This window comes from Mandrillus leucophaeus, unplaced genomic scaffold (genome assembly GCF_000951045.1).
Source record: "Mandrillus leucophaeus isolate KB7577 unplaced genomic scaffold, Mleu.le_1.0 Scaffold2170, whole genome shotgun sequence".
NCBI classification, from domain to species: domain Eukaryota; kingdom Metazoa; phylum Chordata; class Mammalia; order Primates; family Cercopithecidae; genus Mandrillus; species Mandrillus leucophaeus.
The window spans coordinates 30740-53379 of record NW_012102222.1 but is presented as its reverse complement, the minus strand read 5'-3'; the positions used below and the strand labels follow the sequence as shown (position 1 = coordinate 53379).

General features: G+C 38.4%; 1 protein-coding gene across 8 annotated transcripts in view; it reads right to left on the bottom strand.

Moving 5' to 3' along the window:
• Positions 1-22640, bottom strand: part of ZNF248 (zinc finger protein 248) — a 31670-nt gene that overhangs the window by 5221 nt on the left and 3809 nt on the right. For all 8 annotated transcript variants that reach the window (XM_011980789.1, XM_011980792.1, XM_011980791.1 and 5 more), the window contains 2 exons: positions 4021-4147; positions 3642-3737 (listed from right to left, as the gene is read on the bottom strand). In XM_011980789.1, coding sequence (XP_011836179.1) covers positions 3642-3737; positions 4021-4147 — 223 coding nt within the window. The remainder of the gene's footprint in view (positions 1-3641; positions 3738-4020; positions 4148-22640) is intronic.

Genomic DNA, 22640 nt, shown 5'->3' with positions numbered 1-22640 from the left:
CATGCAAATCTATTAAAAATATTTCTGTGCAGTTTGGCTAGAGATTAGACTCTCAGAAATTGCTCATCCCCAACAACATACCTTCCACTCAACTAGAAACATTCTATCCTTATCTCTCCTTAGATCCTGGATATCCTTCAGTGAACTGCTACTTTAACTTAAAAACAAAAACTAATAATAAAAAAATAATGATAGCAAAAATCTCTATAACATCTCTACCATTTTAAGGCTCCACTTGATCCATCCTTTAGAAGTTACTGTCTATATAATTCATTGTAACATAAAATAAATCCCTTGCTCAATGCTATTGCCTCTATTGTGACCAGAGTCCAGTTCTTGGCAGGTGTTACTATAGTCTTGTTTCCTCTGCCCCCACTGAGTAAACTGTACATTATTCTTATAAAGCAACATGCACTGAATTATTTTCAACCTATACCTGATCAGCTATAATACATGAGGACAAAATATGGGGATGTGTATTTAGAAAGAGTACCATAGAATACTTTCAGAATGTATGAAAATGAATGATCTCTCCTAAATCTGGCTACACAGATAATCAACAAAGTAATTATCAATATATCCAAATTAGTAAGAGAGGCCCTTCTCTTTTGGAGAACAAAAATCTCAATACAGAAAGAAACCGTAAGCAACCCTAAACCATATGAACAGGTCTGAGTTTTTGGCATACAGCCACTGGTGAGTTAATGTCATAAAATCTGGGCTATTTAAGTTTCAGCTAAAAATTAAGTTCTAACTTAAAACAAGTTAAATAATAACAAGCCATTACTATTCAATGTCTAAACACTTTACAAACACAGTATGAATTACCTGAAAAAAGGCAAGGCAAACAAGAATGGAAGTTTTTCAATAAATCAGAAAGCATTTGCAAATAAAATTTAAGACATAGAATAGGATGGGATTTGACATAAATTTTAGGGAGCAGAAACAAACAAATTTAAGACAGGTAGCAAACGACTACACTATCATAGTCATTGAAAGGGAAATTTACTGAGCAGCTCCCTTGCTGTGATCTATTGAAAGTCAGCCCTTGACACAAGTGTTTAAAATTTTTAAAAGAAAAGAAAAGGAAATTTAATTTATTAATAAGCAGCAACTTTAGGTTCGTTTGTTAAGCTAAAGGAAGATAAATTGAATAATTTAGGCTAAAAAAAAGAGAAAAGAACCAACTAGGAATTAGAAATTAGACAACTAATAATCAGACTGAGTCAGGAATGAGAGAATACAGACATAGTTTTGCTTTTGAGTTATAACAATGAAAAGTGAGAATATAAAGGTATGTAGAAGATAGTTTTAAAAGAAAAATAACAATAGGAACAAAGAGACCAGTAGGAGATATTAACAGGTTTATTAGCACAGCAATGCCATGGTTGCCATTCAAGATAGCAGTAACGCGGAAGAATGTACCTTATTTGGCTACAGGAAACCAGGCTCTCTGGTTTTTGTGTAGCTCAGATTGTTATTCTTCAATATCCTCTATGGGATGAATTTAATACTTACTAAAAGCATTATTGTCCCAGGACTACTCTCGCCTACATACAATCACACTCTAGAAAAGGGGTTGGCATATAACTACAAGACAATGGCCCTTGAGTTAAGAATGTTTTTTAAGTTTTTAAAGGGAAAAAGCTGGATGAGACAGTAGAGAAAAGGGAAGAGGAAAAGAGAGAGAAAGAGCAAGAGGAGAAAGAGAAGGAATAAGGAAAAGAAAGAAGATGAGGAGGAGCAGCGGTAACCACGACCATATGTGGCCTGCCAAGCCTCAAACATTTACTATCCGGTCATTTACAAAAAGGTCTGTTGACTTCTGGTCTTGAAGATCTCATTCTGCCTCATTCCTTTAACATCATCTAGAGTTGATGCCTTTCAAATGGATACTTCTAGTTCTGGCCTCAACCATGTACTTACACATATCCAATCTCCTAGTCAAAAACAGACTTGATTCTAACAGTTATCTCCAACTTCTGGTGTTCAAAATTAAATCCGTGATAACTGCCTTATATGTCTCCTCTCTAATTTTTCTCTGTCTCAGTAAATGATAACCTAATTTATCTAGCTGCTTGAGACAAATTATCGGGGTCACACTTGATTCCCCTTTCTCTCATATACAATCTGACAGCAAATGCTCTTGGCTCCATCTTCAAGATATTTGTACAAACCTACCACTTCTCAGTACCTCTGGCACCTCCAACACAGTCTCAGCCACTATCCTCTCTCCTCTGAAGCACATATGGTACCCTATCCCTACTCATGCCGCCCATAACCACCCACCACAGTATATACACTGCACAGATGTCAGAGAGATCCTTTTAAACTGTAAATCAAATCTGACAACTTAAGCTGATTTACATTTACTCAAAACAGTTTCTCATAGCACCAAAAGTAAAATTAATGTATCTACTATAGTTCATGTTACTTCTCATGACATTATCTCCCACCAGTCTCCACCATGCCCACTAGCTTCCAACCACAGTGGTTTCCCTCACAGTGTTCAAACATTCTAAGAACACACCTGTCTAAGAGGTTTGGTATCTTATGTTCTCTCTGCCTGGACTACTCTGAATCCACATAACTCATACTTTCATATTATTAAAGCCTCATCTCTAATGTGGGAACTCCTCAAAAAGGTTTTCTCTAACCTACTTGCCAAACAGACTATACCGTCATTCTTCATCCTCCTTTCCCGTGTGAATTCTCTTCACAGCACTGACCATGACCTAACAGTGTGTGTGCACCTATATACACATACATATGCACATGGGTGTGCACATATATACACACACACAGACATGTGCACACACACGCATTTTTTTGTCCTTTATTGTAATACACACTAGGATACCAGGGACATTATTCTGTTAATTACCTAAAACATAACAGACATAGTAAGTGCTCATCATATGTTGTTAAATGGAAACATGGAAGGATTGCATGAATACCTGTCAGCTAACAAAAGGTGTCCAAGACAACAGAAGGAAGGCAAACAATTTTAAAAGATAAAGACAAACTAACCAAGAAAACATATCTAAAATGAAGCCAACTGGTTTGGATTATAGGTATAAGTAAAATACTTCAAAATGTCAAAAAAATAAAAGAAAGTTTTTTGTTGTTTTTTTTTTGTTTCTTGTTTGTTTGTTTTGAGACAGTCTCACTCTGTCACCAGGCTGGAGTACAGTGGCGCAATCTCAGCTCACTGCAACCTCCACCCCCCAGGTTCACATGATTCTCCTGTCTCAGCCTCCCGAGTAGCTGGGACTACAGGAGCGTATCACTACATCCAGTTAATTTTTCGTATTTTTAGTAGAGACAGGGTTTCACCATGTTGGCCAGAATGGTCTCGATCTCTTGACCTCATGATCCGCCCGCCTCAGCCTCCCCAAAGTGCTGGGATTACAGACATGAGCCACTGCACCCAGCCAAGAAAAGCATTTATGAGTGAGAATAACATATGGAGGAGTGATTAAGGTAACAGGGATGTGGGCCAATTGTTTTTGATCATTTCCAAAGGTCTGGAGCTAAAAATAGACATTTCTAAAAAATATTCTAAAGGTGACAAATTCTAAACCAATTACCTAAGTTCTAATTTCCTCTGGCTTTCATCTGCCTTGAAATCACTAACTCACCTGCGTGGCACTGGCTTGGGAATCCTTTCTCTAATATCCAGGGCTCTTCTCCTTGCTCGATCTTAAAGATCACTTCTGGTTTAGTAATGCAATACCCTGTTAAGATAAAATAACACAGGACTGGAGCTAAATAGCTTTGTTTCAGGAGCTCTGAATACATGATGGGGAAGAAAGGCACAGCTTCACCAGCTATTCAAAGAAGGTGCACAAACGAACCAATCCCTGAGGAGGGAAGAGCACCTTTATGGTGGCCAAATGAGATCAGTCATCTCAGAGACTTCAATCTCAAGGTTTAATTTAGAAAACTACAGGGCATTCACGTTTCATCAACTAGTAAATGCATGCTATTGATAGTTATGTGGGGAAAAAAACTCCTTACCTACTGAGACAAGATTGCTATAATTTTCCAGGATCACATCTCTGTATAGTATCTTCTGAGCAGGGTCCAGCAGATACCACTCTTCCTGAGTGAAGTCCACACATACATCCTTGAATGACACTTGTTCCTGTAATAGCATACTCTTTTTACATGAAATGGTCAGAACTAGATGATATAGAAAAGATTTAAAAGAACTAATACCTTTAGAGTTTACTAAAAAATGACAGATAGTTTACTTCCCTCTGTGCTATACTATATAGAAAACAAAATATCTTGTATAAATTGAGTTTTTATTAAGGGTCTGGAATTGTGCTAGGTGCTGCAAATCCTACTGGTGAAAACAGACAAACATGGTCCCTGTTCCCAGAGTGCTTATGACCTGATAAGGAGATACACAGAATAACATTTATTAAGTTGCACACTGCAGGAACTAGCAGTGTGTACCAAGGAGATTGAAGTTACAGAGGAAATATTCGTTGTTTCATATTACCTTTTACATTATCAAGTTAACTGTCATCAAGGAAGTAAAACTTTGTTATTAAAATAATAGGACTGAAATGAATATGAAATGAGTATGACCAAGCTCAGCACATATTGATTCAAGTGACTGCCCCGCAGTCTACATGCCCATCAGAGAAAAGGATGAATCCTCTCCGCTCAACAAGATCATCTTCTGGAGCTTCCACCAATGCTTCCAATGTTACTGTTTTTAAACACAATATTTGGCATCTAGTAAAAAACTTCAAGGTATGTGAAAAGACAGAGACAATAAAAAAAAGACAAAAGCAAACTCACAGGTGACTGAGATAGTAGAATTAACAAACAAGAACTTCAAAATGAATTAACATGTTCAACAAAACAGAAGAAAATATCAACAAAATAAATGAGAAAATGGGAGAAGTTCAACACATACATGGTATGTGTGTTATACAGAAAAAGGTTAACACAGCAAGCCTGAGACTACTAACCTTTGAAAGGTCTGCTACAAAAGATCACCGTTGATGGGCATTTGGGAGCTTGGATTTCAGAAAGGTTCTGACCTTAACCTTCTCTGATAAGAACGGCTCACTGAGCCTGAGCTGTTTGTATAAGTAATATAGTTTATACTCGACATGTGCATTGCTTCTGGGAGTCTAGAATTTTGGTACATGATAGGCAGACAGTACCTATGTGACCAGCCTCTAATAAAAATTCTGGGCACCAAATGTCTAGTGAGTTTCCTTGGTATACATTTTACGTGTATTGTCACATGTCATTGCTAGAGGAGTTAAGCGCGTTCTGTGAGACCCCATTGGGAGAAAACTCTAGGAATTTTGCTGATTTTGCTTTGTATCCTTTTACTACAATAAATCATAGCCATAAGTATGACTATGGATCTACAAGAAACAATACATCAGTAACAACAGGCACACCTAGCACCCCAATTTTGGTTTCTAATGCCATGCTCCAAAATATGCTGAGTCATCCTAGGGCATCATTAATAACCTGGGCGTGCTCTCAGACACCTCTTACACATGTATACACATACACACACATGCACACACACACATACATACATAAAATGGACATTCTAGAGCTGAAAAGCACAATATCTGAAATTAAGAGCTCATTGCATGGGTTCAAAATCATATTAAAGAAAACATAATCTGAAATATTTATGCATTTAACAAAAGACTATCAAAATACATAAGGCAAAAACTTGGAAATATACACCACAATTGGAGGCTTAACACCCCTGTAAGTACTGATGGATCAACAGGCAGAAAATCAGTAAGTACATAAATGACTCAAAATAGCACTATCAACCAACTTGATCTAAGTGACATTTATAGAATACTTCATCCCAAACAATAAAATATACATTCTATCATTCTGTTCATGTTCAACATAGAACGTATTTTGGGCCATAAAACATACCTTAATGAACTTAACGCAATAGCTATCATACAAAAAATATGTTCTCAGACTACAATGGAATTAAATAAAACCAATAAGCAAGAGACGGTTGAAAAATCCTCCAAATACCTGAAAGCTAAACAACATACAACCTATAGATCAAAGAGAAAGTCTGAAAAGAAATTTTTTAATGTTTTAAATGAAAATATTCCTTATCGGCCGGGCGCGGTGGCTCAAGCCTGTAATCCCAGCACTTTGGGAGGCCGAGACGGGCAGATCACGAGGTCAGGAGATCGAGACCATCCTGGCTGACACGGTGAAATCCCGTCTCTACTAAAAAATACAAAAAACTAGCCGGGCAAGGTGGCAGGCGCCTGTAGTCCCCAGCTACTCGGGAGGCTGAGGCAGGAGAATGGCGTGAACCCGGAAGGCGGAGCTTGCAGTGAGCTGAGATCTGGCCACTGCACTCCAGCCTGGACCACAGAGTGAGACTCTGTCTCAAAAAAAAAAAGAAAAGAAAAGAAAAGAAAATACTCCTTATCAAAATTTATGGGATGCAGAGACAGTAGTTCACAGAGAGAAATTTATAGCATCAAATTCATGTTTAGCTCTGCAAAAGATGCTTCTACAAAAATGAAAAAAACAGACCACAGACTGAGAAAAACTATTTGCAAACACTTATCTAAAATGCTGTTAGAACCAAAATATGCAAAAGAACCCTCAAAACTCAATAATAAGAACACAAATTATGCAACTTGAAAAACAGGCAAAAGATCTGAATAGACACGTCACCAAAGACAGACCAATAGCAAATACACATACGAACAAATGCTCACCATCATGTGTCATTACAGAAACAAAAATGAGATACCATAACATTTATTAAAATGGTTAAATCCAAAACAATGACAATATCAATTTCAGGTTCAGATGCAGAATAACAGGAATTTTGATTCACAATTGGTGGGAATGCAAAATGATACAGCACCTGTGGAAGACAGTTTGGCAATTTCTTACAAAGCTAAACAATCTAAATTCGTCAGGTATAGTGGCACACACCAGTAATCCCAGCTACTCGGGAGGCTGAGGAAGAAGAATTGCCCAAACCGGAAGGCAGAGGTTGCAGTGAGCTGAGATCATGCCACTGCACTCCAGCCTGGACAACAGAGTGAGACTCCGTCTCCAAAAAAAAGAAAAAAGAAAGAAAGAAAACCAGTGCTCCTTTGAAAACCAGCTGCTTCTAGGGCTGGGGCAGACCACGTATATAATGAGCCTGAAATCACTTCTGGTACCAGAAAATGAGAAAGTACTCAAACGAAAACACGATAATGGGCTATGTCAAAGGGACACAGGAACCAACTGAAAACACAGCCTCATGGCCAAGCTGAAGCAGTTGGAGCAACAAAATGAACAAGGTAGTGTTGGATTATAACCAAAGTATAAGATAACTAGCAATGAGTTCATACTAATATAAATAAATGATTAAATAAACACAAGAGAACAGACAAATCTCCTGCACAGAATTCCTAATAATTTATATGGATACTCTGCCATCAAGGAGGTGTAGCGTAATTCTCCAGTTCATTCCAAAGAGTACAGTTGAAAACAGAGGACAAAGGAGTAACTTTACAGTGGAGAAACATGACCACACTACCTCCACCAGGTAATCAACAGTGATACATCAACAGTGATAAATCATGCTCACAGCATTTTCCTTTGATATGACATGACTGAATGACACTACCTCTGTGGTCTTCCTCTAAGAAACCCTAACCTCAGTCTAATCATGAGGAAGACAGTAGACAAATATCAACTGAGGGACATTCTACAAAACACCTGACTTGAACCCCTCAAAATTGTCAAGGTTATCAAAAACAAGGAAAGTCTGAGAAACTGTCACAGCCAAGAAGAGTCTAAGGAGACATGATGATTAAGTAGAATGTAGGCATCCTGGAACAGAAAAATTACATTAGGGAAAAATTAAGAAAATCCCAATAAAGTGGTCATTACTTAATAATATATCAATATTGTTTCACTAATTGTGACAAATGTACTACATTAATATGTTAATGATAGGGGAAACTGTGTTTATGGGATGTATATGGAAACTGTTTGTACTGTCTTCACAACTTTTCCATAAATCTAAAACTCTTCTAAAGCAAAAAGTTTACATAATAAGAAAAAAACATGTAAGAGTACAAAATTAATGAAGTGGAATTATGTCAGCATAATGGAGAAGTAGGCGGCACCAAGCTCAGGTCCCTCAGAGACATCAAAAAACAAGCAGAAACTATCAGAATAAACTTCATCAGAATTCTGAATAGGTCAAAGGCTGACCGCAACCAAATAGACACCAAATCAGAAAGAAAAAAAAAAAAGGCAACTTCAAAATGGTAGGAAAGCTCTGTGGCACTTCTACTTGCCTTTAACCCAACCCTCCTTGGCTTGGTGACAGCCTTGAGACAGCAGCCCGGCGTTCCAAATGTGGGTCCCTGGTCCTTGATTCTAGAGGGACCAGAGCAGACTTTACTTACAAGGAATTGTTTATCTGTTCCAACTATGTGGGAAATACCTGAAGGACTGATGCAATATGCTTGTCTCTGTTTCACCTAACTCAGAACTCATTTAGGATAGAAAAAAAATAATCCTTGCTCGAAAACACTGTAAGGAGAACAACATATCTGCAGTTGTCTGCAGCAGAGGATTATGGTTGAGACATATAGTATACCACTTAAGGCCTGAGAAGAAAACCTGGAGAAGGTATCTTTGGGAAATTTGGGCTTTCAAAAACCCCCACATATACTGAGAAATTTAGAAATCCGGACACATATCCAAGGCAGAATGTATACTCACAAGCCCTAAGAAGACCATAAGCTTTCACCTCCAGCTATTCTCAAGGTTCAGTGCAATCAGGACATGAAGGCTAAAGCAAGGTTGTAAACAGCCTGGCTAAATGTTAAAGAGTACCCCAGCACAGAGTGAATGTGCAAAGACTGGGAGAAGTGTTTATTTGTTGTCTTTAGCACCAGGGATTCAAAGAAATCTCTGTAAAAACATTAGCTGAATGCAAACTAAGGAACAGAGACTTCAGTGACACACATAGAACGAGGAAACCAGACTATAAAAATAGCATGGTGGCCGAGCACAGTGGCTCATGCCTGTAATCTCAGTACTTTGGGAGGTCAAGAGGTCAAGATCATCCTGGCCAACATGGTGAAACCTCATCTCTACTAAAAAAAAAAATACAAAAATTAGCTGGGCGTGGTGGCGCATGCCTGTAGTCCCAGCTACGCGGGAGGCTGATCTAGAATTGCTTGAACCCAGGAGGCAGAGGTTGCAGTGAGCCGAGATTGCAACGCTGTACTCCAGCCTGGCGACTGAGCGAGACTGTCTCAAAAAAAAAAAAAAAAAGCATAGTAAGGTACCTGAACAAATAGACAACCGCAGCCTTCAAAAATGAAAAACAGCAAACCTTGGGGAAGGGTAAAAATCTGATTTCCAAAGTTACCATATTAAAATATTCAAATGTCCAATTTCCAACAAAAAAGTAGAAGGTATTAAAAGACACAAGAATATAGAGCCTACTCAAGGAAAACAAATTCCTTCCTTAAGAAAGCCCAGATATTGGACTTAGTAAACAAAAATTTTAAATAAATTATCTTAAGCGTCATCAAAAATTACAAATAAATAAAAGAAATGAGGACAACAATGTCTGAACTGAGTTGGAACCTTTAAAAAGAAACCAAGTAGAAAATCTAAAGCTGAAAAGTAAAATGACTGAAATTTAAAAATCCACTAGAGGTTTTAACAACCCAGCTGAAAGAATCATGAATTGGAGGATATAAAAATTGAAGTAATCTGGTATGAGGAGCAGAATAGAAAAAAAAAATAAAGAAATGTGAATAGAGCCTAAGGGACCTGTGGGACAACTTTGAGTGGACTATCTATCATACAATTACAGGAGTCCTAGAAGGAAAAAAGAGACAGAAATGGGAAGAAAGATTACTCAAAGAAATAAGGGATAAAAACTGCCTAAACTCTATGAATAACACAAATTTTACATCCACAAAGCTCAACAAACTCCAAGTAAGAAAAATTCAAAGAGATCTACTGAGGCACACTATTATCAAACTATCAAAAGCCAAATAACAACCACAGAGGTCAGACACCACAGAGACCAGAAGGTAGTGGGATGGCATCTTTAAAGTGTTAAAGAGGGGAAAAAACAAAAATGAAAATCCTGCCAGCCAGGAATTTGTAAACCCGGCAAATCGATCCTTCAAAAATGAAAGATAAATTAAAACATTCCAGATAAAAGCCAAGAGAACTCATTATCATAAACCGTGCCCTACAGAAAATACTAAATGGAAGGTTGAAATGAAAAGATCTTCATAAGTCAAAGCTGTATGAAGAAATAAAGAGCTCCAGTAAAAAATTATGTAAGTACAAAAGCCAGCATTTTGTATTTTGTAACTCCAACTCGTAGTTTGTAACGCCAATCTTTATTTCCTAAAGAAGTGTACCACAAATGCATACACAGTAACTATAAATCTATGTTATTCAGCGCACAGTGTATAAAGATGTAATCTGTAGCAACAACAACAGCAGGAGAAGGCAGCTGTATAGGAGCAGAGTTTTTGTATGATACTGAGACAAAGCTGGTATTTAAACTAGATTGTCATAAATATGGAATGTTCACTGTTAATCTGGTAAACACTAACAAAATATCTTAAAAAACACACAAAAGGAAATGGGAAGTAAATAAAAATATGCTACAAAAAATCAGCTAAACAGAGCAGTGAAAGAAATGAACAAAAAATTAGAAAGAAAAATATAGCAACTGGCAGAAGTCAGTCCTTCCTTGTTAGAAACAACTTTAACTCTCTTCTTTCCTTCCTTTCCTTTTCTTTCGCTTTCCCTTCCCTTTCCCCTCCCCTCCCCTTCCCCTTCCCTCCCTCCCCTTCCCCTTCCCTCCCTCCCCTTCCCTCCCTCCTTCCCTTTCCACTCCCCTTCCTTCTTCCCTTCCCCTTTCCTTTCCCCTTCCTTCTTCCCTTCCATTTCCCCTTCCTTCTTCCTTCCTCTCCCCTTTCCCCTTCCCTCCCCCTCCCGTTTCCCTTTCCCTTCCCCCTTTCCCCTTTCCTTCCTTCTCCTTCCCTCCTTCTCTCTCTTTCTTTCTTGTTTTTGGGAGATGGGGTCTCACTCTGTGGCTCAGACTGGAGTTCAATGCCTCCATCTAGGCTCACTGCAACCTCGGCCTCCCGGGGGTTAGCTCAAGCGATTCTTCCACCTGAACTTCCTGAGGAGCTGGGACTCCAGGTGCACGCCACCACACTGGGCTAATTTTTGTATCTTTTGTAGAGGCAGGGTTTCACCATGTCAGGCTGGTCTTGAACTCCTGGACTCAAGCAATTCACCTGCCTTAGCCTTCCAAAGTGCTGGGATTACGGGCAAGAGCCACCATGCCCAGCCAACTTTAATTCAAAATAGGTTAAATTCTACCAACAAAAAGGCAGAGATTGGTAGAATGGATTTAAAAAAAAAAAAAAAAAAAAAAAAAAAAAACTCATGAAAAAACTTAAGTCACATTCACAGAGTTCAGTGGATCTTAAATAAGAATAAATATAAGCTAAAACAAAACCAAAACAGAACTTTAAAAGCAGTCATATAAAAACCCAAAACATTATGAAAAGACAACTTTAAAGTGAAAGGAAAAAACACAAACAAACTCAAAGGTAGAATTCTATGCATAGCAAAAATAAAAGTTTAAGATTACTCTGTTTATGATTTCCAAATATCTTTGGGATTTTTAGTAGAGACTGGATTTCACCACATACAGAGTAAATATAAACAGAGTAATAACAACCAACAGATATGCATTATAAGAAACATCAAAGGGAGTTTTCATGAAAAGGAAAAATGACCCAAAACAGAACTATGAAAAGAAAGGAAAGAGTGAAAAGCCTAGAAATGAAGGGGGATAAATGGAGTCAACATGTTTCAGAGTTACGGGTTTAGGTAGTACAATGAATAGTTTGTATTTCATTATATGTCAAAAATGCTCGCTTTAACTTCTAGGATAACCACAGAAGACTACCACAACACACCCAACAGAAGAGCAAAAATAAAAAATAAAATACCAAGTCTCAGGATGAATGTGTGGAGTAAGAACACGCATGCACTGCTGCTGGCAAAGTAGACTGGTACAAACCTTGGGCAGCTGGCGAAATCAATGTATAACCTTCGTGTACTGATGTATGATTTTGCCTGTAACTTCTGCTTTCCTGTAATGTACCATCACCTTTAAAAACCCTTGCTTATAAGCCAGGGATCACAGGTCTTAGGCGTTAACCACCTAATTCTCCTTGCCTGATGCCCTGCAATAAATGCCTCCATTTCTCTTGCTGCAAATCCCAGTGTCCGTTTTAGCTTTTTCTGTGTGCTTAGTGAGAGTACCCAAGTTTGATTTGATAACAGAAAGAGGAATTATAGAATTCAAGTATCACCATTTTGCAATCTTTAATGAATTACTAAACTTAGACAATAATCAGTGACTTTCAAACATTACAAAAAGACAATGGAGCCAGGTGCAGTGGCTCATTCCTGTAATCCCAGCACTCTGGGAGGCCAAAATGGGAGTATTGCCTGGGCCAAGGAGTTCGAGACCAGCCTGGTCAACGGACCTGGTAGCAGGACCCTGTCTCTACAAAAAAAATTTTTTTTTAATTGGACAGGTATAGTGGCATGCACCTGTAGTCCCAACTACTCAGTAGGCTGAGGCAAGAGGATCACTTGAGCCCAGGAATTCAAGGCTGGAGTGAGCCATGACTGAGCCAATGCACTCCAGCCTAGGCGACAGAGCAAGATCCTGACTCAAGAAAACAAACAACAACAAACAAAAGGACAATGAGATGTTATGTGGCCCTGAGGTAAGTACACAACACAATCTATGATAAATTCTTACCAAAACCTAACCATCAGTCAGGATTAAGTTCAACTACTTAGAGAAAAATACAGGGATCACAGAAACACGTTAAACATAACCACAGTGATACAACAAGGAAAATCTTCAACAAATACACTGCAGTAAATAAAGATATAGAGAAGAAACATACAACTCACAAAACCTTAAAGATAAAAGACATTTCAACCATATTTGAATCCTGATTTAACAAATGTAAAAAAATGCAAAAACTGGAAAACACTGATTATACATTAAGAAATTTTCAAATTTTGTTGTGGTAACTGTATTGTGGTGTTTTGTTGTTGTTGTTGTTGTTGTTGTTTGAGACAGGGACTCACTCTGTGGCCCAAGCTGGAGTGCAATGGCACAATCTCAACTCACTGCAACCTCCACTTCCTGGGATCAACTGATCCTCCCACCTCAGCCTCCTGAGTAGCTGGGTGCAAGCCACCATGCCCAGCTAACTTTTTATTTTTATTTACTTTATTTATTTATTTATTTATTTATTGAGACAGAGTTTCCCTCTGTCACCCAGGCTGGAGTATGGTGGCTCAATCTTGGCTCACTGCAACCTCCACCTCCCTGGTTCACGCAATTCTCCTGTCTCAGTCTCCTGAGTAGCTGAGACTACAGGTGCACACCACTATGCCCAGTTCATTTTTGTATTTTTAGTAGAGACTGGGTTTCACCATATTGGCCAGGCTGGTCTCGAATTCCTGACCTCAGGTGATCCACCCGCCTAAGCCTCCCAAAGTGCCGGGATTACAGACGTGAACCAACGTGCCTGGCCTTCATTTTTATTTTTGTAGAGATGGGGTTTCACCATGTTGCCCCGACTGGTCTTGAACTCCTGAGCTGAAGCGATCCACCCACCTCGGCCTCCCAAAGCACTGGGATTACAGGTTTGGGCCACCACACCTGGACAGTATTTTTTTTAAGTTTCTTGAACCAATTTTTTCCTCCATGTTGTTATACTTTATCAATTTGAATTTAAAAAGTTAGGTTCACTTATTCTATTTGTACTTAATTTTAGAATTTGCTTTTTCCATCTTTTTAAATTTTTTTGAACATGTGAAGCATTTAACATGATTCAAAAGTCAAAGCTATATATAATGATACAGCATCCACCAAAAGAGTCTTGATGCAGTAACATCATGCGGGCACTGAAGGCACTCAGAGCTTGGTTTCTAAATAATAGTTCACTGTAAAAGGAAGCACCACTCCAGGGAAAAACAACAGATTCCATGCCTGGGGCTGGGAGATACAAGGGAAGTTTGTGTATCTCTGTTCTAACAGACAACAATAAAGGCTCAAAGACTAACAAGGATATAGAGGAGCCACTTTGAAGGAGTTCCACTAACTACATGGGGACAATATGAACATCAAAAATAATAACAATAAATGAGACTAAAAAAAAAAAAATCCATGAATCTGAAGTGATACCAAAAAAAAAAGGTATGTGTGTGAGTGGAGGTAGGCAGGAGCTCTTTTTTACAGAAGAATGGGAGCTAGGCCAGGCACAGTGGCTCATGCCTATAATCCTAGCACTTTGGGAGGCCAAGGTGGGCAGACTGCTTGAGCCCAGTAATTCAAGACCACCCTGGGTAACATAGTGAGACCCCATCTGTACCAAAAAAAAAAAAAAAAAAAAATTAGCCAGGTGTGGCAGCATGCACCTAGAGTCCCATCTACTCAGGAGGCTGAAGTGGGAGGATTGCTGGAGCCCAGGAGCTCAAGGCTGCAATGAGCCGTTATTGTGCCACTGCACTCCAGCTTGGGCGACACAGAGAGACCCTGTCTCAAAAAGAAAAAACAAAAACAAAAAAAAAGCCAGCTAATGTCGAAGGAGTAGAAAATGTGAGAAATCATAATTCTGCAACCACCAGTAGAACAGGTGATTCGGACAAGTATCAACGGATGTTAAAAACAGTGGATGAATCAAAGGTTGTTAGGCATACTACCTTTGAAATGAAAACACAGTACATCACCTTTGTAGCATTCCAGACACTAATTTTTAACATGAAACAACTATGAAGATGTAATCAGAGGAGTTCAAATAGTCAACACTCTTGTAAAATGTCAATTTCAGGCCAGGTGTGGTGGCTCACGCCTGTAATCCCAGCACTTTGGGAAGCCAAGGCGGTTGGATCACCTAAGGTCAGTAGTTCAAGACCAACCTGACCAATATGGTGAAACACCGTCTCTACTAAAAATACAAAACTTAGCCGGGCATGGTGGCGGGTGCTCGGGAAGCTAAGATAGGAGAATTGCTTGAACCCAGGAGGTGAAGGCTACAGTGAGCTGAGATCATGCCACTGCACTCCAGCCTGGGCAACAGAGCAAGACTCCATCTCAAATAATAAATAAATAAATAAATAAATAAATAAATAAATAAAATGTCAATTTCAGGCTGGGCATGATGGCTCATGCCTGTAATCCCAGCACTTTGGGAGGCCGAGGCAGGCAGATCACTTGAGGCCAGGATTTCAAGACCAGTCTGGCCAACATGGCAAAACCCTGCCTCTACTAAAAGTACAAAAATTAGTGGGGCATAATGGCACATGCCTCTAATTCCAGCTACTTGGGAGGCTGAAGCATGAGAATTGCTTGAAACTGGGAGGTGGAGTTTGCAGTGAGCCAAGATGGCACCACTGCACTCCAGCCTGGGTGACAGAGCAAGATTCTATCTCAAAAAACAAAAAAAAAGAAAAAAAAAAGTCAATTTCAAGAAAGACAAAAGAGGCAGCATCTGCTCTAGATTATAGAAAATTAAAGGGCATGAGAACTGGACATAATGTGATATCACTCACTAGATACTGACTTGGAAAAAAAGATAAAGTTTTTTTTTTTAACATCTGGAGATACATCATTTCGTAGTGTACACTAAGATTATCATCTCCATACAGGGAAAACATTCTTTTTCTTAGGAGAAACATGCTGTAGTATTATGGATGCCTACACAACTTATTTTCAAATGATTCTGTAAAGAAACGTGGAATAGATAAGAAAACAAATGTAGTAATTAGTTAACAATTGGTTAAAAGAGATGAAGAGTAGACACGTTTTCACTGTATTATACTTTCAACTTTTCTGCAGGTTTGAGATTGTTTTAAGTAAAAAAATGGGGGAGATATTTTTAAATGATTACTGTACACTTGGTTGGATATGGTGGCTCGTGGCTGTAATCTCAGCACTTTGGGAGGCCGAGGCGGAAGGATCGCTTAAGCCCAGGAGTTCAATATCAGCCTAGGCAACACAGCAAGACCTCATCTCTACAATTAAAAAAGAAAAACAAAAATTAGGCATGGTGATGCGTGCACCTGTAATCCCAGCTACTAGGAAAGCTAAGGCAGGAGAATCACTGGAGACTGAGAGGTCAAGAGGTTGAGGCTGCAGTGAGCCATGATCAGAACACTGCACTCCAGCCTGCGAGACCCTATCTCAAAAAAAAACAAGATTACTATATACACGTGCAAATTTTGTAGATATGGTTCCTCACCACAACCTCCTCCACTAATATCCTAGTTATTTCTTATTTTAAAACACTATCTCATTTTGGGAAACTTTAAAGTACAAGGGATTTAGGTAACAGTGTGGATTACTGCTCATTTTCTTAGCATGATTAATTGTATTGTGGTTAGATAAGTAAATGTCCTTACGGTGAAGAAATTCATACCAAGTTATTTAGGGATAAAGTGCTATAATGTGGGTAACTTATTTTCAAATATATTTCAGAATAAAATGTATATACAGAGAGATAAAGCAAAAAAGGCAAAAATGTTAACTGATGAATCTAGGTAAGAATTATATAAGTGTTTATTTTGTTTGAAAATTTTCATATTAAAAGTTAAGAAAAAGGCTTCAGCTTTCAGACATACTTATTGATATGTTTACCCAAAAAAAATTATCTTGAATTTGAGTCAAAATAATCTCAGCAGGAATGGGTCACAGTAAAAGTGAGACACCCCTGAGCTGATAACTGAGGAAGCTGAGAATGGCTAGGTACATGGAGGTTAATATAGTATTTTATCACTTTTGTGTAAGTTTGCAATTTTCCAAAATAAAAAGCTAAAAGAAGAATGCATACTTCTAGTCTGAAATACATATTTATCTATCCTAACTCCAAAAATATCAGTGAAGAAACATAAAAGAGGCAGTGTGCAGTGGCTCACGCCTGTAATCCCAACATTTTGGGGGGCTGAGGCGGGTGAATCACCTGAGGTCAGGAGTTTGAGATCAGCCTAACCAACATGGCAAAACTCATCTCTACTAAAATACAAAAAAAAAAATTAGTTGAGCATAGTGGCATACACCTGCAGTCCCAGCTACTCGGGAGGCTGAGGCAGGAGAATCGCTTGAACCCAGGAGGCGGAAGTGGCAGTGAGTCGACATCACGCCACTGCACTACATCCAGCCTGGGAAACAGAACAAGACTCCCCTCGAAAGAAAAAAAAAAAAAAAGAATACAGCCAGGCACAGTGCCTCATGCCTATAAACTGAGCACTTTGGGAGGCTGAGATGGACAGATCGCCTGAGCTCAGGAGTTCAAGACCAGCCTGGACAACATGGGGAAACCCCGTCTCTACTAAAAACACAAAAATTAGCCATTCATGGTGGCCGGCGCCTGTAATCCCAGCTACTCGGGAGGCTGAGGCAGGAGAATCACTTGAACCCAGGAGGCAGAGGTTGCAGTGAGCCGAGATCACATCACTGCACTCTAGCCTGGGTGACAGAGCCAGACAGACTCCGTCTCAAAAAAAAAAGAAAAAAAAAAAAAAAAAAAAAAAAAAAAAGAACACTCCCGGGAAGGGAGTATTCCCCTCTCAGCTGAAGAAACATTTTGAGTAATTTCTGAAAGACACAGAATGGTAAGACCAAACAGAAGTCAGAGGCAGGAAGTCCATTTCAAGCACAGCCATAAGCTTGGAGATGTTCTGGGTTCCTGCAAGAAACCTGCTGGATTTTTTACCTATTATGTTTCCTTACCAATTCACCTACAATCCTTGAATCGGCCTTTCCATTGTGGGAGACAGTAGTAATAGAGGACACATTTCTCAACAGTTGAGTGAATTCACATTAGCTACCTGTGCTGATCAAACTAGTTCTTCACTTTTAAATATGAATGGAAAATAAAGATTTACTAGATATTTGAGGAAAAGCAACAGCATAAAGCATACTCACCAAGATGACTAGAAATGAATGCTAAGAAACCAAATCAACGTAAGAAATAGAAATGAAAAATTAATTCTAATATCTTCAAACAGATTTTTAAAACTATTCCTTCCATAAACCAAGAACACACTGCCATGGTAAGAAGCCTTCAGGGAGAAAGAAAGAGCAGTAAGAAATTAAAAACAGGCCAGACATGGTGGCTCACACCTATAATCCTAGCACTTTGAGAGACTAAGGCAGATGACCTGAGCACAGGAATTTGAGGCTGCAGTGAGCTATGACTGCTGACTATTACACCACTGTATTCCAGCCTGGGTAAAAGAGTGAGATCCTGTCTCTAAAGAAAAAAAAAAAAAATAGGAAAGAAACTGAACAACACAGTGAAATTGTAAAATTTTCACAAATGGTGAAAACTTTTTTAAAATTTCAAAGAACTGGCAGGGCACAGTGGCTCACATCTTGTAATCCCAGCACTTTGGGAGGTCAAGGCGGGCAGATCACCTGAAGTCAGGAGTTCAAGGCCAGCCTGGCTAACAAGGTGAGACTCCATCTCTACTAAGAATACAAAAAAAATTAGATGGGCGTGGTGAAGGGCGCCTGTAGTCCCAGCTACTCGGGAGGCTAAGACAGGAGAATGGTGTGAACTTGGGAGGCGGAGCTTGCAGTGAACTGAGATCACGCCACTGCACTCCAGCCTGGGTAACAGAACAAGACACTGTCTCAAAAAAAAAAAAAAAAATCAAAGAACCTTTAAAGATGTTTTAGAAATAGAATGAACATGGAAAATAGTACAAAAGAGAAATAAAAATAAATATAAAGAGGTTCAGGGGGCTGGACGCAGTGGTTCACGCCTGTAATTCCAACACTTTGGAAGGCCAAGGGATGTGGATCACAAGGTCAGGAGTTCAAGACCAGCCTGGCCAAGATGGTGAAACCCCATCTCTACTAAAAATACAAAAATTACTCAGGTGCAGTGGCAGGTGCCTGTAATCCCAGCTACTCAGGAGGCTTAGGCAGGAGAATTGCTTGAACCCGGCAGGCAGAGGTTGCAATGAGCTGAGATCACACCACTGCACTCCAGCCTTGGCGACAGAGTGAGAGACTCTGTCTTAAAAAAAAAAAAAAAAAAAAAATGGCTAACAAGCGCACTTCAGGCTTGTTTTCCTCTACCCCAAATGCCCAGCTAAGGCAGCCTAAAGCTCCTTGTATACTAAACAGCCATCACATTACAAGTGAGCAATTTAAACTATAGCAACTCTCTTTGAACAGTATTTGCAATTCAACAAGATTTAGTAAGACAGAACGTCATAAATAGCTGCTAAATGAATGAATGACTAGATTAAGAAAGATACCAAAAAAAATGCTAACTTCAGGTAAAGGAAAGATATTTGCTGAAAAAATGGCAGAGTCAAAAAAAAATCTTACCCTTAAAATCAGTATCTTGATGAAATTCCTATCAAAATCCCAACAAGGATTTTTATAAGCACAGTCAAGCTTATTCTAAAACTTATAAAAAAGGCACAGATGCTAAGAAGAGCTAAAGCAACTATGAAGAAGAATAAAGTAAAAGGAATCACTGTGTTCAATATTAAACCTTATTGTATGGTCAGTCATCGAGATAACATGGTATTAGCAGAGACATAGACACATACACTAATGGAACACAGAAGATAACCCAGAAATAGGTCCACACAAATATACTTAAGTGATTTCTGACAAAGGTACAAAAGCAGTTCAGTAAAATTTTCACAAATTTGTTGAAAAAAAAGTTTTAACAATTGGTACTACAAGTAATTGTACATCCATAGGCAAAAACAGCCTCAATCTAAACCTCACACCTTATACAAGGTGAGCCACCACACCCGGCCAAGGCTGAGAATTTTTAAACTGACAAGGATATCATACCTTAGAATCAACTCCCGCCAAAATACTACAGGATAAAGAGAGAGAAAATCAAACCAAGTTATATTAAGTAACAAGTGCTGAAAATCAAAACAAAAGAGAAAATCTCATAACCAACCAGAGGGAAAAAGATCAATTGCCTTCAACGGGGAGGATGATTTAAGACAAAAACAACAACAATCCAGAAGTCATCGGAATGGTATCTTTAAAGTGCTAAAAAGAAAAGGTAAAAAAAAAAGCTCTCACTCCAGAATTCTGTCTTTAGTGAAAATATCCTTCAAAATGAAGAAATATAGACATCTTCAAACAAACAAACAAAAAAAAGATGAGAGAATTTGTCACCAAAAGATCTGCACAAGAAACAATAAAACTTCTTTGGGGTAAAGGCAAATAACTGTAGATGAAGCATGATACTGCAAAAGGGAAGAAAGAGCACAGGAAAGGGCAATTATTTCAGTAAATACGAAAGCCTACCCACTCTCTAAAGTCGTAATACTAAAGATACCTTGTGGGATTTAGAACACAAGGAGAAGAAAGCATCAAAACAACAGTACGCATGTGGGGATGGAGTAAATGGAATGATAGTGTGGTAATTTAATTAAGTTCTTACATACAAGTAAACTCCAAATGGATTAAAAATTTAAACATAAAATGCATAAAAATATTAGAATACATGGGCAGATTCTTTATAATCATGATGTGGGAAGGACTTTCTAACTATGTCTCCAAATGCTGTCAGTCCAAAACCACAAGGAAAAGATTAATAAACTAGACAACAAAAATAACAAAAATAACCACATATTTCTGCATAGAGAAAAACACCATGAACAATTATCAAAAGACAAATGATATACCAAAAAATAATGGCTTGCAACTCATATAATACATAGGGGTAAAAGACATTGGGGGGAAAAAAGACCAGAAAACCCAAGAGAAAAACAGGCAAAAGATATTAACCATTAAGTTCACAGAAAAATAAATATAAGACACCCTTATAAGACACAGGAAAAGGTATTCAACCTCACTCAGTGAAGAAAATTGCAGATGCAAACTATATGAAATACCACTTTTTATCTATCAGTTGCCCCTAATCCAAAAGTTGAACCACATATTCTATGGGAGGAGCTGTGAAGAAATAAGCATTCCCATGCATTGCCAATGGGAAAACAAAATAATACTATCTCTAGGACAGGCATGCCCACTAAGTTGATTAAGTTCTGGGAATTCATCTGATATATAAACATATACACACAAAATTATAAATGTACAAGATTATTCATTACAACATGGTTTGTCACAGCAAATGGCTGGAAGTAGTTAACTATAGACTTGAATTAGTATGCAATTGTGACAAAGAGAGAAAATGCCATTCATGTTCTGTCATAGAAACATCTGCATGCTGTTAAGCGAAAAAGGATTAATGGAAAATAGTGTATACGTCAAGCATCAGAATCAGCTTAAGCTAGAGGTTTATCAGAACTTCAGAATCAAGGACCCCATCCATAGTCCATAGCTACTAAATCAGAACCTGCATATTAAAAAGATTCCAGGGATGCACAATCACATTTAAGTTTGATATGCCCTAGAGATAACAGATTCCTTTTTAAGTAAACTGAGGAAGCAAATAAGAATATACATACATATTTTATTTAAACTGGATAAACAAACACTGGCAAAGTAAACCAAAAACTAGAAAAAAAAAGACATCTTTGGTAGGGTGACCATGTATTCCAATATGTCTGGGATTGTCCTAATATATGCCAGTTGTCTCTGCATAAGTATTTATAAAACCTCTCACTCTCAGTGAAAATGTATCAGTTTGAATGATAAATAAATGTCACCCTACCTGGAGAAACTGCATGAACAGAGGGAGTGTGAATATGTATGTACATATTTTGGTTATCACTTACTTTTTAAAAAGTAAAAGTAATGTATTATTATGTTAACGTATTATTAATTCAAAAGCACTTTATTAAGGAAAAAAAAATAAGACCAGTCAGGAAAAACAGATCAAGAAGAACCTAAGTAGGCTAAGGATGGAAACACAAGGAAAAGCAATGCCTGGAGCAAAAAGAAAAGATGCCTTCATGACGACTAGGGAGGGAATCAAAGTTAGGAAAGGACAGTTCAGAGGGTGGCATTATACACACCAACAGAGGAGACTCTCCAAACAAAGACCATGGTTAACAATATATGCAGCAGACCAGGGAAGTAACACAAAGGCAAAAACATCCACTGGCCTTGATTATGATTTGGTGGCCTTTGCCAGAACTGATTCAGGTGAGTTTAGGTGAGGGAACAAGGTTGCATTCATCAGATTGAAACACAAATGAAAAACACAGAAACAAGTCGGAACTGTCAGTGATTCAACCTAGAAATAAGAACAAGCTGACACAAAGAGTTAGGGGAAACTGTTCTGAGGACTTGCAGTCCCTCCATTCCTCCACATCGTCAAGGTTTTATTCCTGGATCAAGCAGGACCATCAAACCTCAGTGTCTGGTCTCCTGAAAAGCATATGCACTGAGTCTTGCTCTGTAACTGTGTTCTTTGTTTCTACCAAGAAACACTTCTAGACAACTTACTGCATTTATTTCAGAATTTTTATTAGAACAATCACAGATAACATTACAATAATTTGGATAATTCTGCAAAATTAAAAATCCTGCATCTGATTTGCCAACTGCACTA